Source organism: Borostomias antarcticus (assembly GCF_949987555.1).
Source record: "Borostomias antarcticus genome assembly, chromosome: 5".
NCBI lineage: Eukaryota > Metazoa > Chordata > Actinopteri > Stomiiformes > Stomiidae > Borostomias > Borostomias antarcticus.
Window position 1 is genome coordinate 8,330,512 of NC_140238.1, and position 15,063 is coordinate 8,345,574.

The 15,063-nt window shown below is 47.3% G+C and overlaps 1 protein-coding gene across 1 annotated transcript; it reads left to right on the forward strand.

Annotated features, from left to right (window-relative positions):
* Positions 1–223: 223 nt before the first annotated feature.
* hif1aa (hypoxia inducible factor 1 subunit alpha a) lies at positions 224–14,461 on the forward strand. Its single transcript, XM_084438628.1, has 15 exons — positions 224–458; positions 5,736–5,926; positions 6,107–6,261; positions 6,671–6,755; positions 7,794–7,906; positions 10,036–10,238; positions 10,597–10,703; positions 10,829–10,976; positions 11,296–11,639; positions 11,838–12,040; positions 12,283–12,405; positions 12,515–12,783; positions 12,877–12,985; positions 13,085–13,184; positions 13,310–14,461. The coding sequence occupies exons 1-15, from the start codon at positions 427–429 to the stop codon at positions 13,471–13,473; spliced, it is 2,346 nt and encodes a 781-aa protein (XP_084294754.1). The 5' UTR covers positions 224–426; the 3' UTR covers positions 13,474–14,461.
* Positions 14,462–15,063: the final 602 nt, after the last annotated feature.

The following is a 15,063-nucleotide window of genomic DNA, read 5'->3' on the forward strand; positions in this document are numbered from 1 at the left end:
GAAGCCCTCTTCCAGCCAAGATTTTTTTCTCTCAGATCTACGGAGCAACACATACTGTAGACTACCATGTGACCGCTCTGCTAGAGAGAGAGAGAGAGAGAGAGAGAGAGAGAGAGAGAGACACACACACACACACACACACACACACACACACACACACACACACACAGTGAGGGAGGTCAGTGGGAGGGACTGAACTGCTGATCATCAGCGAGCAGCAACATCGCAGTAACCTCTCCAGCGTGGCACCATTCTATGCACTTTCGGAAGAAATACACGGTTTCTACTCACGCTTTCGATGGACGGTTGATCTCTTCTGAAATACTTACATCCGAACGTCTTATGTGACTGCAACTGATTTCCGGAGCAATTTCGCTTCTTTCTCGACGGGCCGAAGACATTTTTTAATAGTGATTTCGTCCTGAAATGGACACAGGAATTGTCCCCGAAAAGAAAAGGTAGCTAGCTAGCTAACGTTACTCTGCTAGCCTCTTTGTATCTTGTTAGTTGGCCCTGTGAAACTATTATTGTTTGTATTATATATTGTATTGTTTGAATTTATGTGTATTCTATTGGATCTATGCTGCAAGAGATGTATCACTTTGTTTGACATGTTGCATATAGTTACCGTTAGATAGTTAACTAGATGTTAATAGCTAAGCTAGCTAACGCACCATGCTAGCTTGCTACGCGTCAGACTCGCGGGGAGGTGCTAGCTGCCACTTGCTTAGTTAGCTTGCCCAGCTTTTGATTTGCATGGCAGCTCACTAGACAAAATAATATAATTTGTCTCATAGCGACCGATATTTTTTTATTGTACTGACTGGGTTGTAACTCAAATTCGATGCAAGATTGGCTGTCGTGCATGCGCAATGTGTTCTGTATTGCTGTCAATCAAATATGGACTGATTGATCAGAAGAAAAAGAAAAAACTGACATGACATACAGTAGCCTAGTATACTGTCAGCTCCAAATATTTTTTTTAGGACACTAGTATGCTCATAGCTCTAAACTTGAACTTGAACAATATATAGGCTAGCTACTGAATTTGGCAGTTGTTGATTTCCATTTGCAAACTTGGATACATGCCAGTTCCTTTATCGTGTTGTTTGTTTTCTAGCCGCCCGTATTCCCTGAAGAAAAGCTGATTTTGGAGGATGTTATCCTCTTTGGTTGCTCTTAAAATATTCAATACTCGGTGAAAGCTCTCCTTGGGTCATCAGTATTTAATGTGGTTTTCCTGTCACCGGTGTCTGGGTGAGTTGTAACCTTGGTGAACTATGTGATTAGACTCGAGACTTAACTATTATAGCTAACAGGTACTGTAATATACAACCAATATTTTGCATGGGATGGGGGATCTTCCCCAGACATGTATAGGCTAGCTAGCATCAGGCAGCATGCCACAGTGAATAAGCACAGAAATGCTTTGGAATTGTTCGTTTGGGGAGTGTAGTTCCACCAACTCCAGCCCCAAAACAAAGTTGCTGGCTCTGTCAGTTCAGAATAAGGACTGGGGCTTTTATCCGGCTTTATCCAATTTCCCTGATGTTGATGCACACAGAACTTATTAATTAGGCAACTTGGACTGCCATACTTTATGGAATACCATACTTTTGTTTAACACCGTTTTCCTTCAGAGTTTCTGTTGACAGAACACAAACTAAAGAAGTTCCAAAAAAATAGCCTAGTTAAAGTTAGTTTGTAGTGTACACACTAGTACATACTAGCTTGTTATTTTAAGTGTTTGCCATTGTTGGCACAATTCTGTGATCTTGTTACTGGTGCCTCATCTCTTAATCACCAAGGTTTTGACGTCAATGGGAGTGGCGTGTAGTTGTGTATGTAGCAATTTACTGACTGATCATTGGCTCCCATGATACATTTTATCCTAATTGAGACTTTTGCCTTGGCCAAATGAAGAACAGTGGCAGTACATTGAAGATGCAGTAAGTCTGATTTTCTTGACCATTATTGCAATAGGTTTCATATTTTGGAAGGGCTCTGTGTTACAGACAGCAAATTGCCAGTATTTATTTCCCAAAGATGAAGACTGTATGGTAAAATGGAAAGACTTTTGTTCTATTTTGTGAACTGCTTGTTTGAACAGTGCACTAGTGTCCACTAGGAACAATATGCTGAATGAAATGGGTTACATAACGCAAAAGACAAGCAAATTTGCTTGACAAGCAAACATGGCACATTGAACACTACAAGGAGCCGATAACTTCAAACATAACATGGCAGGCTTTTTCCTGGCTCAAAATGAGGCAGACGTGGTACCTTAAGTGGGGAGATATGGGGGTCCTCCCCCAGGAAATTTGGGGCATCAAAATTTGGGCATCACTGCATTCTGGTGAATTTTCTATGGACCCATGTGTGCTGGATTAGCTTGTCTGTCTAACTATTAGCCTACATTATCCGATTTCAGTGTTAATTTATTTTTGATGAAGTTGAGTGCTTTGTCCATAGCGTGAGTGTGTAACTAGCGAATTGTCTGAATGGAAAAAAGGTCACACCAGCACCTGATATGCACTCACACAAATGGAAAAAAACTAAAATTATTTTTCGAGATCGGACAGATTAAAATTGTACAACATAGGTCACTGGAAAACAAAAAAATTGTACCTACTATGCAAAATGTGTACAGGTTGGCAGATCTTAGTGTTTTCTTTTGTCGAGAGCTGGATGCGGCATGAAATATGACAGAGGCTGCCTTGTAATTCAAATCCTGTACAAGGGTGAAAATTAACTTTTTGGTTCACGATGAGTCACCTGCCAAGGGGACTGTAGATGAAAAAATCTACCGGCCAAGTATATATTTTTTTCAGATAGCCTTCTGAAATCTAGTCGCTAATTGGAAATTTTACCTGCATTTTGCCGGTGGCAGGTGTTAATTTTCAGAGGTTTCCCAAAAAATTGTCACCCCTGAAAGACCCATTATGACCCATGAAAAATGCTGTATGCTTCATTTTTTATTTAGGGCTGACTGTGTGACCATCTTTTCATGCATCATGTCCACCTGTTTGCATGCATGAACCTCAAATGTATTTTCTTAGCCTAATAGTTATGAAAAAGGCCAATTAAGATGAGACATTACAACAAACAACTGTGCTGGTTAAAGCAAGTAGGCAAGCTTGTGTTTTATGTGTGTCTACACCCAGGGGGTGGCTATGTGATACGGGGCTGCTTGGTACCCTTTTTTTGGAGATCAAGGCTTCAGTCTCATTCTCATTCTCATAGCCTATCTGTGGCCGTCGGTATGTCATGATCAAAACCTCCTCCCCCAGCTTTTGGAGATGAAGATCTCGAAGCTGCAGTGAAGCATAGAATTCTGTAGTAGAGATGCTTCACTAGAACTATGGCAGGAAATTCCAGGATGACGCATCTTGCCTGCATCGTGCGTAGTCTCTTGAAACCCGCCCACAAGACATGGGAAGGAGAGGCCTCGACTCACAGATGCAACATTTTGAAATAGGAACTAGAACTGAACTTAGAGTGGGCCTATTCACTTTTCCCTAATGAACTCGGGTAGGGTTAAGCTAGTTGACATGCAGGCTTAAGACAAGACACAAATCTATTAATTATTGTCTATCTGCCTCAGAGTAGCAGTAGTGGTTGGCTAAGTTGGTAGGTAGGTGGATATTCCTGTGCACTAAGCTGTGGTCAGGCACGAGGAGCCAAGGGTAAGAAGTGTGTTGATGTTACGTGACTGCTAGGATCCACTTTCATGCACCCCGCGCAGATACAGACTGACCGCTCATGTGGTCCACTCAGCCTGATGGAGGATGTTGTAAATATCTGGCCTCCACTAAGCCCTTGTGTAGACAGTCTGTCATCATGACAGATACACTGGGTGACCCTCACCCACTACCTGCGTAGTACCCCTCTGTCTCTGCCTCTGGCTGGGTGGCTGCTGGCTTTGGAACTCAGTGAGCTGCATGTATTGGTCAGTGTCGCATGCGACAGGTCACTCCAGAGAAGATAGCCTACTAGGACTAGAAGCACGAGCTATGGAAACTCAAACTCTTAAGCATGCAAACATTCGCTGTGCAGAGCCAAATTGAGATTTTAATCTTCCCCAGAGGACAATATGGCATGCTGTGCATGAGACTGAGCAGCTTACCCACCCATCAACTGTCAGGAGGGACTTTGTTGGAATATCTCCAAAGTAGGCCGAACCAATTTAAGTTGGTTGAATGAATGTTGTATATATGTTGAGTGAATGTTGTAAATGTTGAGTGAATGTTGTAAATGTTTTTGTTGCAGTTCCTTCACTTCCTCCAAATAGCATGTAACTATATTCCTGTAACTGTATGACAGTTAGCAATCGCAATTAGCCATGTCAGCGTTTCTAAGGGCTTCTTTATGGCTGTCTTTATTTAGTACTCTGTAGTCTGTACGCTTATGTAAGTTTATCTTGTAGTGGCGGTTTTCTAGTGTGGATACAGTTTGGAATATGGCCAAATCCCAGCTGCCTCTAGGGTGCACTGATATTGAGCATGAGCATCATTGTCTTTTCAACCCCATCCAACATTTTTGAAATAAATGTAGAAAAATTATAAAGGCAAGGAGATTGGAAGGAGACTTTTTATCGGTTGCATGGCCCTTTCAACTGACAGTCCACTGTCTGTACTTTGCTTGAGAATTGATCTTTTAAAATCTGCTTAGAACGTCGATGGACGAGATGTGTTCTCCGCTTGGATCATGATAAGCTTTTTGTGTCCCTGTAATGGAAGCCTAGGAGTTGCAGTGTAACTGTCAGGCCTGAAATTTATTTCCGACATTGTCATTCAGACCACTTGCCTGTGTGCTTTTTATTGTTGGGAGTCCGTGTCCCCTAGGGAGTTATGTGTCTGCGTTCCACCAATGTCTCACCCCAGCAGCAGAGTGGACGCTGGGAGCTTGGGTAGTAAATGTCAGGGTGACTGGTGGATAGGCTTGGCAGAGCACCAAGCAGGCAGGTATCACACACACACACAACCAAGCCCCTTCTTCCCAGCCAATCACTTCACAGAGGCTCACCGGCTGCGCTTCTTTTGGTCAGCAGCCAATAAGACGGGGGGGGGGGGGGGTGAATGTAAATTAGTGTGGTGGGGGTGGCTGGCGTGTGTGTGTGTGTCTGCGCTGGTTGCAGACCTCTGCGGCACCTCCCCAGTCTGGCCAGTGGCGGAACGGCGAGAACCTAGACCAGGCATTCCCAAACTGTGAGGCGGGCCTCCCCTGGGGGGCCCCAAAGAAATTCAGGGGAGGCGCGGAGGGATGGTTATGGGGGGAAAAAAGGAAAAACTTTTTTTATTTTTTAAATGTCTATGGTTTTTATGAATGAAATGGGATTTTAATGGTCATAAGATCAAAATAAATAATGGGAGAGATGTATACTAAATGTGTGGATAGTGCAGAGAGAGCCTCCCCCCGCAGGCATGAATGTATTGTGCGAAAACGTCATAACGTTAACTAGCAGCAGGTGCCACCGAGCTAACTTAGCTGTGTAACGTTATGGGCTAGCTAACGCTGCCTTGCAAAAAGGACAAATTTGGGGGGTTGGGGGGGCGCGGGTGTGTCACTGTTTTCAGAGGGGAGGCCCACATTGATGGAGTTTGGGAACCCATGACCTAGACGGTAGACACACGCACGCACGTAGCCGCGCCATGGAACAGACAGGCGGGATGCTCAGGCCGGAGGACGAGTGGTCCGCGTGGTCTCATCCTCCTCCTTCTCCTCCTCCCCCGCAGGGTGAGCTCTGATCGCAGGAAGGAGAAGTCGCGGGACGCGGCGCGATGTCGGCGGGGGAAGGAGTCGGAGGTGTTCTACGAGCTGGCCCAGCAGCTGCCCTTGCCTCACAGCGTGACCTCCAACCTGGACAAAGCCTCCATCATGAGGCTGGCCATCAGCTACCTGCGCATCAGGAAGCTGCCCAATGCAGGTCAGTGGCCCGGCGCTGGGGGGCGGGGTTACACGCATGCGCCCACCATGGGGGGGGGGGGTCTCATTCGCAATGCCCTGCAATGTTGCGAGCTCAATGAATTTAAATCACCCTCTCTAGTTTTCCAGACCTTTTCGGCCGTCTTATCTCCCTCTCCTTTTTTGCTCTCGCCCCTCCCAGAGGAGAAGCCAGCGGAGGAGGAGGAGTCTGAGCTGGACGTCCAGCTGGACGGCTCCTACCTGAAGGCCCTGGAGGGCTTCCTCATGGTGCTGTCGGAGGACGGAGACATGATCTATCTCTCTGAGACCGTCAACAAGTGCCTCGGCCTGGCGCAGGTACCACGCGCCGCATCCTCCACCCGGCTCCGAGAACACACTTCAGATCCGCTTCAGAATTTAGCTAGAAGACTGTTCAGTTTGGTCGTCTTTATTAATATCCTTAGGTAGATTTGGTTAGCAGAAGAGTCATCCACACAACGACACTGTAGACGGACATGATTGAAACATAATAGAAATAAAAGTAGTAGAAGTAATATCATCACTAAAACCAAAAGATAATACAATAGAAAGGAATCATCTGTGCAATGTTGCCATGGCCTGTTCAACTGAGTGATGGCTGCTGGGACCCCAGCTAGTTTTCTGACGTTGTGTTCTGCACTTTGGGACGATGAACCGTCGGTGGTTTGATATTTACTGGGGCAACCGTCCGTTCACCACACGGTTTTCTCCCTGTCTTGTCTTGTAGTTCGACCTGACAGGATACAGCGTGTTTGACTACACACACCCCTGTGACCAAGAGGAGCTACGGGAAATGCTGGCTCACAGAACAGGTGAGTGAAGCACGCCGAACGCCCTGCTGAACGCGCACTTGTATGAAAAAAAATAGTCTAGTTTTGAAAGTAGAAATTAAAGGACAATGCTCGTTTTTGACAACCTGGACCTTATTTACGACATATTATAAGACGTTTGACTCACCGAGATCACTTTGGTGTAGTTCGGAGGCCTGTAGAAGAAATGTAAAATCCAGCGCGAGCCAGTATATCCATGTAATGGCGGTGATCGGGGCAACGAGAATGCAGCTTCTAAAAATCTATTTTCTGCCGCGAAACGGTTGTTTTCATCAATCTGTCTGGATGAATCGCTAGTTGTGGTTACATAGAGAGCATAGGCCTGTTGTGGTATTTCCCATGCCTCTGTAATATGATCTTTAGAAACGTCGTTTGACACGAAATAGCTTCCTTACTTGCTCCAGCGCGCATGCGCACAGCGTGCGGGAGCAACGATTGCGCGCTGTGCGCATAAGTGCTGGAGCAAGTGAGGAAGCTATTTCGTTTCGAAAGACGTTTCTAAAGATCATGGCATGTGAAAACCACAACAGTTATGCTCTATGTAAGCACAACTAGCGATCCATCCAGACAGATTGATGAAAACAACCGTTTCGCGGCAGAAAATAGATTTTTAGAAGCTGCATTCCCGTTGCCCCGATCACCGCCATTACATGGATATACTGGCTCGCGCTGGATTTTACATTTCTTCTACAGGCCTCCGAACTACACCAAAGTGATCTCGGTGAGTCAAACGTCTTATAATATGTCATAAATACGGTCCAGGTTGTCAAAAACGAGCATTGTCCTTTAAAACATGAAGTCTGTCAGTACAAGTTATCACATTCCCCTTCTGCCCTAAGGTCACGCCGATTAGACTTGTTTCGCGAGTGTCTTTTCCCATGGGCCTTCACTGGCACACGGGCACATTCCTCTTAAACAGATCACAATGAAGCTCAACATAGCTTTGTAACCCGCCCTCTCTCTCTCTCTCTCCTCATTTCTCTGTCACCTCAACTCATCTCTCTCCTGTCCTGTCCTCAGGTTCTTCTAAGAAGTGCAAGGAACCAAACACAGAACGCAGCTTTTTCCTGCGTATGAAATGTACCCTCACCAGTAGGGGGCGCACCGTCAATGTCAAGTCAGCCACATGGAAGGTGAGCTCACAGGCATCTTGGCCCTTCATGTTCCTTGTGGAGCTATCATATGCATTTAAATATCAACTGAAGTAGCCCCATGAAAACCGCCTCAGTAACTTTCATAATAAAAGCTTTAAGAATCAATGTCTTGCTATTGTCAATGAACCATAGAGAGCAATGACTCATTGTGATGCATTTAGTTATAATAACTAATATAATTTTCTTCCTGTTGGGAGAACACTATGGCCCAATCTCAAACCACCCCCTAAGCCCTCGCCCTATCCACTCCCCCTCCGTTTGCGCGTTCACGCCAAGCTTCGCCATGCTAAGGGCCGTCCCAAACCAATTAGCGCGGACTGCGCTTGGAGTGCGAGTTGGCGGTCAACCCCTTAAATAGCGAGCCTGCATCGGTGCAAGCTCCTGATAGCCAAAGCAGGAAGTGCACATGCCAAAGAGATGCCGCAGGAAACCGCATATAAATAAAAGTTCCGTCTTCCTACACTCAATTATTTTAGATTATTTTACAGCACTCAAACATTTGTTTTCTTCACACTGATTTCACAGCCTCAAACAAAATCGCAGAATGTGGTGTCAAAAGATAAAACCAAAAATAGGAGAACATCACTTTATCCCACTTGACTTGTAGCAAACTCTTAAAAGCCTGTATTCATAGCCGACATAAAATAAATCTAAACAGGCCTAGGTCTACATCAAATGTACATCATATACAATGGCGAACTGGCCATCGGGACACTCGGGACGAATCCCGATGGGCCGGTCCTCAAGTGGGCCGGTGTGGGCCGGCCTGGTTGCTGAATTATTTCCCCAGTCCGCCCCTGATCATATATTCCATTATTTACAGGGACAATGGAACAGACAAAGCAGCTGATTAGGCTGCGATATGCAAATGCCTCTTCACAAAAGAAGGAATGCTGCCAAAGAGGCATGGGAGTAAGTTAGTGTTTCCCACAGGATTTTGGGCAGCTATGGGGGTGGACCTCCAAGCCTCTAGGGGTGTCCGGGGGCATGCCCCCCCTGGGAGAAAAATGTTAACATTGTTAATTTAAATGCATCAATTTGGCGCACTTTAAAATCAAGAAGCCATAGCAATTTAATCATCGGACCAAATTTGGTTATGAAAGGGGATGGCAAAGAAGTAGTCATACAGGGCTAGCTTTTCATTGGTGCAGCTGGTTAAAACGGTGTCTGTCACGTAGGAGACCCGGGTTCGATTCCCACCCAGGGCATGCCGAAACGTATGGGTTACACTTAGCTCTGGTTAAGCCCCCTCAAACATTTTGGTATATTTTTTATTTTAAAATAAAATGTAAAAAAAAAAAGTTAAAGTTCATAATCAGCCATTCTAGCTACTTCTACAAGAAGTAGAGAGGCGCGAGGGACGAGGGTAGCTCGTTTTGACAGTGTTTGAATATTGGCCAATCACCACCAACTTCACTTCACTTTCACTTGTGGAGCATTAATGTGACCCTTTCTCCCGCTGTGAGTTTGAGGACGATTGCAGAGAGGTAAATGTCTCTCAGTCATGAGGGTAAACTAGCAAACTTTATGAAATTAGACATTGGATACAATTAAATCAACAAATTAGTTTTGAATCAGAACGTTTGATGGCTTGCAACTGATTTTTAGCCTACTAGCACTAGCATAACTAACTTTAGCTAACTTAACTGGCCAAGCTGGCTGACAAGCAACAACGGGTTATTATAGCTATGAAAATGGTGTGTTTATATGGCTTGTTTAATGTCAAAATCATTCCTACGCCCTTGTCATGAAAATCAACTTTTTTTCTTAGCACCCCCATTACATGTATTGGTCAAGCCCCTCTTTAGTCCCTGGAGAGAAAAAATCCTGGCGCCGTCCATGGTGACGGCCCTGTCCCGGTCGGTTCCGGTGGAGTGGGGAGTCCGTCCCACATTTGGCTTTCCATTTATATTCCCTCCCCCTCGATTGAGGGTGCCCTCTACAGCTGCGAGTGACACTTAATTTGGAGGGACACTTGGTGACGGAGTGGGAGTGGGTAGGGGGTGGTTTGGGATTGGGCCTACGAAGCGTTCTAGCACCCTGCTAGCTAGTGCTACAGGGAGCCATGTAGAATAAAGGCTGTATCCCCCCTGTCCTCTCCCATCCAGGTGCTCCACTGCTCAGGGCACATGAAGGTGTATGAGAGCCCCGTGGAGCAGAGCCCCGGGGGCCCCAAGGAGCCTGTGGTCCCCTACCTGGTGCTCATCTGTGACCCCATACCCCACCCCTCCAACATCGAGGTCCCGCTGGACACCAAGACCTTCCTCAGTCGACACACACTCGACATGAAGTTCACCTACTGTGACGAGAGGTGAGATCCTTCACATACACACATACACACACACACAGTTTTAGAAAGTCGTTAACACTGCTTCTACAAACTTAATTCAAATGGAAATCTACCCGGTAGCTACCCTCTAGATTGGGAGTAGCACATTTTATCTTATGTTGAACAAGGAAATGATGCAACTGAGTTACAACTGAGTCAGTAATATTGAGCTCGACTGAGTAATATTGAGCTCGACTTTTGACTTCCACAAATTTCAAAAACGGAGTCCTGATATTGAGCTCCTGTATGTGGCGCCGCAGAGACACCTAGTGTTCAATTTAGTGAACAGCAAGAGACCCTGAATACAACTCTCTCTCAGACTGTCTTGTCTGTTCTCCAGGATCACCGAGCTGATGGGCTACGATCCAAAAGACCTGCTGGACCGCTCCGTCTACGAGTACTACCACGCCCTGGACTCAGACCACCTGACCAAGGCCCACAACAACTGTAAGCCTTTCCACTGCAGCCTAACAGTCAAAACAGACTCCTCAGAACGCCATCAGAATGAGTTCTAAGTGAACTGAAACGAGTGAAGCCTGACCGAAGTGAGTTTCTCTCCTATCCATCTCCAGTGTTCGCCAAGGGCCAGGTGTGTACGGGCCAGTACCGCCTGCTGGCCAAGAGAGGGGGCTACGCGTGGGTGGAGACGCAGGCCACGGTCATCTACAACAACAAGAACTCCCAGCCCCAGTGCGTCGTCTGCGTCAACTATGTCCTCAGGTACGGTCAAGGCGCCACGCTCTGGGTGTTTTGTATCGCAAACAAGAACATGAGGGTTGTCAATCAGTTTTTTTTAATTTTCTTAGATGTGCTTTATAGGGTGTGGGAGGGCACATAAAAACGCTTTCGTGTTTGCACTTGCAATTGAGGTAGTCTGGATACTGATGTGTGTTGGATGATGGTGTGTGTTGGATACTAGTGTGTATTGCACACTTGATGTGTTGATGGATACCGGTGTTTGTTGTTGGATACTGGTTTGTGTTGGATACCGGAGGCGTGTGTACTGCACACTGCATACTGTCGTTTCCCATGGCCACAGTGGCGTCCAGGAGGAGAAGCTGGTGCTGTCTCTGGAACAGACGGAGGGCGTCCGGTCCATGAAGGAGGAGGAGCAGCCGTCGGGGGAGGGGGAGGCGGCGGGGGGAGGGGAGGAGGAGGAGGCGGAGAGCGGAGGCAGTAGCCAGGGAGACGCGTCCCCAGCGACCCTGGAGGAGGAGGAGACTCCTGAGCTGCCGGACGTGATCAAGCTGTTCACCCAGAAGGTGGACGCCCAGCAGCCGCTGACCAGCCTCTACGACCAGCTGAAGGGGGAGCCGGAGGCCCTGACCCTGCTGGCCCCCGCTGCGGGAGACACCATCATCTCCCTGGACTTCAGCTGCCCTGGTCAGTACACTACACCGGCCCGCACATTACTGGTCCGTCAGTTTTAACCACCAGCGATTCATCTGAAGCTGAACCTGGCTTGTATATATCTGTATAATTATCTTGAACTGACTCGTCAGAGGATCTCTCCGTTGCCCCCCAGGGTCCTAGCTTCCCTCTCATTCTGACCCCCATCCCTTCTGCCTCTCCTCCCTGCAGACTCGGAGATCCAGATGTTGAAGGAGGTCCCCCTCTACAACGACGTAATGCTGCCCTCCACCAGTGAGCAGCTGGTCCTGCCCCTGTCCCCGCAGCCCCGCGTTCCCGAAACCTCCGCCGGGGTCGGCGAGGCCCGGGAGGACTTCCCCTTCCCGGTGTCCGCTTCTCCGGACCCCTCCAGCACGCCGGGCGGCTCCACAGAGGTGAGGGGGACATCGCATCCAGAATGGTCTGGGAATTATTTTTCATCTCACAGCTGTCGGGTCAAAACCTTGCATCTCCAAAATGGGGGGGGGGAGGGGGGAACCAAAATGGACTCACGAGATTTTGACCCGACAGCAGTGATTTGTATAATATATTTTATTATGTTGATGGCAAAGTATTGTGCGCAGATCGGGGGTCCAATAGGTGTGGTGTTCTGACATGTGATTCCTCTCCCCTCCAGCTCGCCAGCCCGCTGGACTTCTGTTTCAACATGGATTCAGACATCAGCTCTACCTTTAAACTAGAACTGGTGGAGAAGCTGTTTGCCATCGACACAGAGCCCAAGACTCCTTTCACCACACAGGTACAGTGATGAAAGATCTTCTAACACACACACACTCACTCACTCACACATACCGTGTGAAATTCCCTGATGAAGAGGAAAGCTGATCCCGACCTGTGTTCTCCATTAGGCCATGAACGACCTGGACCTAGAGATGTTGGCCCCCTACATCCCCATGGACGACGACTTCCAGCTGCGCACCCTGTCCCCGGATGAGCCCCTGCCCTGTAGCCCCCCTCCGTCCGCAGAGCGCTGTCTTCTGCACCTGGCTCCGGAGCTCCAGAGCTACCCCGGCTCTGGCCTTCCCTCCGGCGCCCCCGGCAGAGGCACCGCCTCCCCGGCCCCCGTGCCCCCGGAGCCGGCCGACATCCTCCACCCTGCCAGCGCGCTCACCAACAGGTGAGATGACCTCTGTATGTATATATCACGCGCTAGTGTTGTATATGTCCATGCGTTGTGTGTAACCCCTCCCCTTCCTTCTCTTTTGGCCAGTGCCCCCCAGCTGGACAGCAATGTCTCCCTGAGAACCCTGACCGCCCAGAACGCACAGCGCAAGAGGAAGCTGGACACCGTCACCTCCCTGTCTCAACTGGTCGGGATGGTAAGAGTCATTCGGCTCGAGCACAACTTGGCGTTTGACCAAAGGTTCCCCCGTGTGTTCAGGGGCTAAATCTGAATGCGTGTTGTTCGTTTACCCCAGGGCACGTTGATCCAGGAGCCTCCCGTGCTTGGGAAGAAGCTCAAAGAGTCGGACCGACCCGAGACACTCTCCCGCAGGACCATACTGCTCCTGCCCACAGGTGGGTACGACCGGGGTAGAACTTCACCCTCGTGTAACGTCCGCTTCTATAAGTCCCTGCCAGCAAGGCCGTGAGACTATAGTCTGGAGACATAGTGATCTCCTCCTCTCCTCTCTCTCCCCCAGACCTCGCCAGCCTCCTGCTGGGCAGCTCGTCGGAGGGCGGGTGCTCCCCCATCGGCCTCCCCCAGCTCACCCGCTACGACTGCGAGGTCAACGCCCCCGTGGTGGGCCGCCAGCACCTGCTGCAGGGCGACGAGCTGCTCTGTGCTCTGGACCAAGTCAACTGAGTCACTGCTTAGCCTGCCCACTGCTGGACTAGATCGGACACTACTACCTCCTCTTCCCACCCCACCGCCCCCCCCCCTTATTTATGTCAGTTTGTCTGATGAATCTGTTAGTCTGGCTGCCGTCTGCACCTAGCCTGTGTCCTCTCCAGTACTTTACCCTATTGAACACCAGGGCGGCGCACATTGTCGTCTTTTATTATGTTTCTTTCCCAGGAGCGTCTCAGATAGCACACACAGCGCCCTTTACGGACCACACCTATCTACTGCGTCAGGTGCTCTCCGTAGAAACCGGCGCCACTGCCAGCAGTGTATTTTAAGCTTAAGTCGCACAATTTATATTTTCTGAAAAAGAAACAATATTACCAGCAATATATATTAAGCCTTTTTAAAAGTAGTTTTAATGGAGTTTAATGGGATTTCAATTGGGTTATGATTTTTTTTCTCCATCTGTATGTTGTAGCATTTAACAAGTGTCGTCCAGAATTTTGAATTCCTTGTTTAAATCTGCATTGGTTTAAATGTTATACGCATTTATGGTTACCCGTCTTTCAGGCTAATACATTTAATGTGTAGTTCTTCAGTACCTGTCACTTTATTACCTAACTGTGTATGTGTGTGTTACTGTGCGTAGACCACGGGATTGGCTCTGAAGCCATTTTATGAGTAGGCTACTAGCTAAGTGTAGTACATTGAGCCATGATCCTAGATACAACTTCTGTTTGTTCATAATCATGGACGATTGGTCACTCAATTTGATCACACATCCAATTCATGTTTTTAGTTAACTGTGCACAGGCTCTGACAGTACATTTCTATCGAAGTATAAATTAATAATTCATTATTTTACCAGTGTGTTATCTTTATCTCATCATTGTTAAAGGTGTTAGTTGCTCAGCTGAACCTGTAGCCTATTTTCTCTGTCAGTTTTATGGCGTTATGTATTGCAGTGTTGGATCTCTCTCCTGCGTCTTGTCGTGTCTAACATTAAATGGCTTTAATAAAAAATGCAGTGCCTTGTCTTCTGTCATTCAGACAGTGGTTCCTCTACTCATCACTCAACACACAAAACATGACTTAATTTACAAAGCAAGGTCAGTTTATTTGTACAGCACATTTCATACACTGGCAATTCAAAGTGCTGTAACTGTAATTCAGCTACTGTAGTTAGGCTGAAGGCTATTTAAAAAAATTAAGATGTTTTTAGCCATTACAGGGCAGGGTGGGCAGTGCAAAATATGGACGTTTTTAGCTTTGATTTTAAAGTGGTCAGGATCGGGATTTATCTCATCTGTGAGGTTATTTCAGGGGGGTATTCCATCAAACCGGATTAAGGCAAATCCTGGTTTATTTTGCCAAGTCTGACTTATTTTAGTGAGAGTTTGGTTCCATCACTGTGGCTCATTTGAAGTCTAGCTCAGTAACCATGGTAAATTATGCCACAGAACTAGTCTGCTCCGGAGCAGGTTAACTGTCAGGCTAACTATAGCTGCATGTCCAAAAATGTCCCAGAGCCAAAAAAAAAGCTCATGAAAATTATTCCTCACCACTTTCACTGTCTCCAAAACAAATCATACATACAGTACATGCACA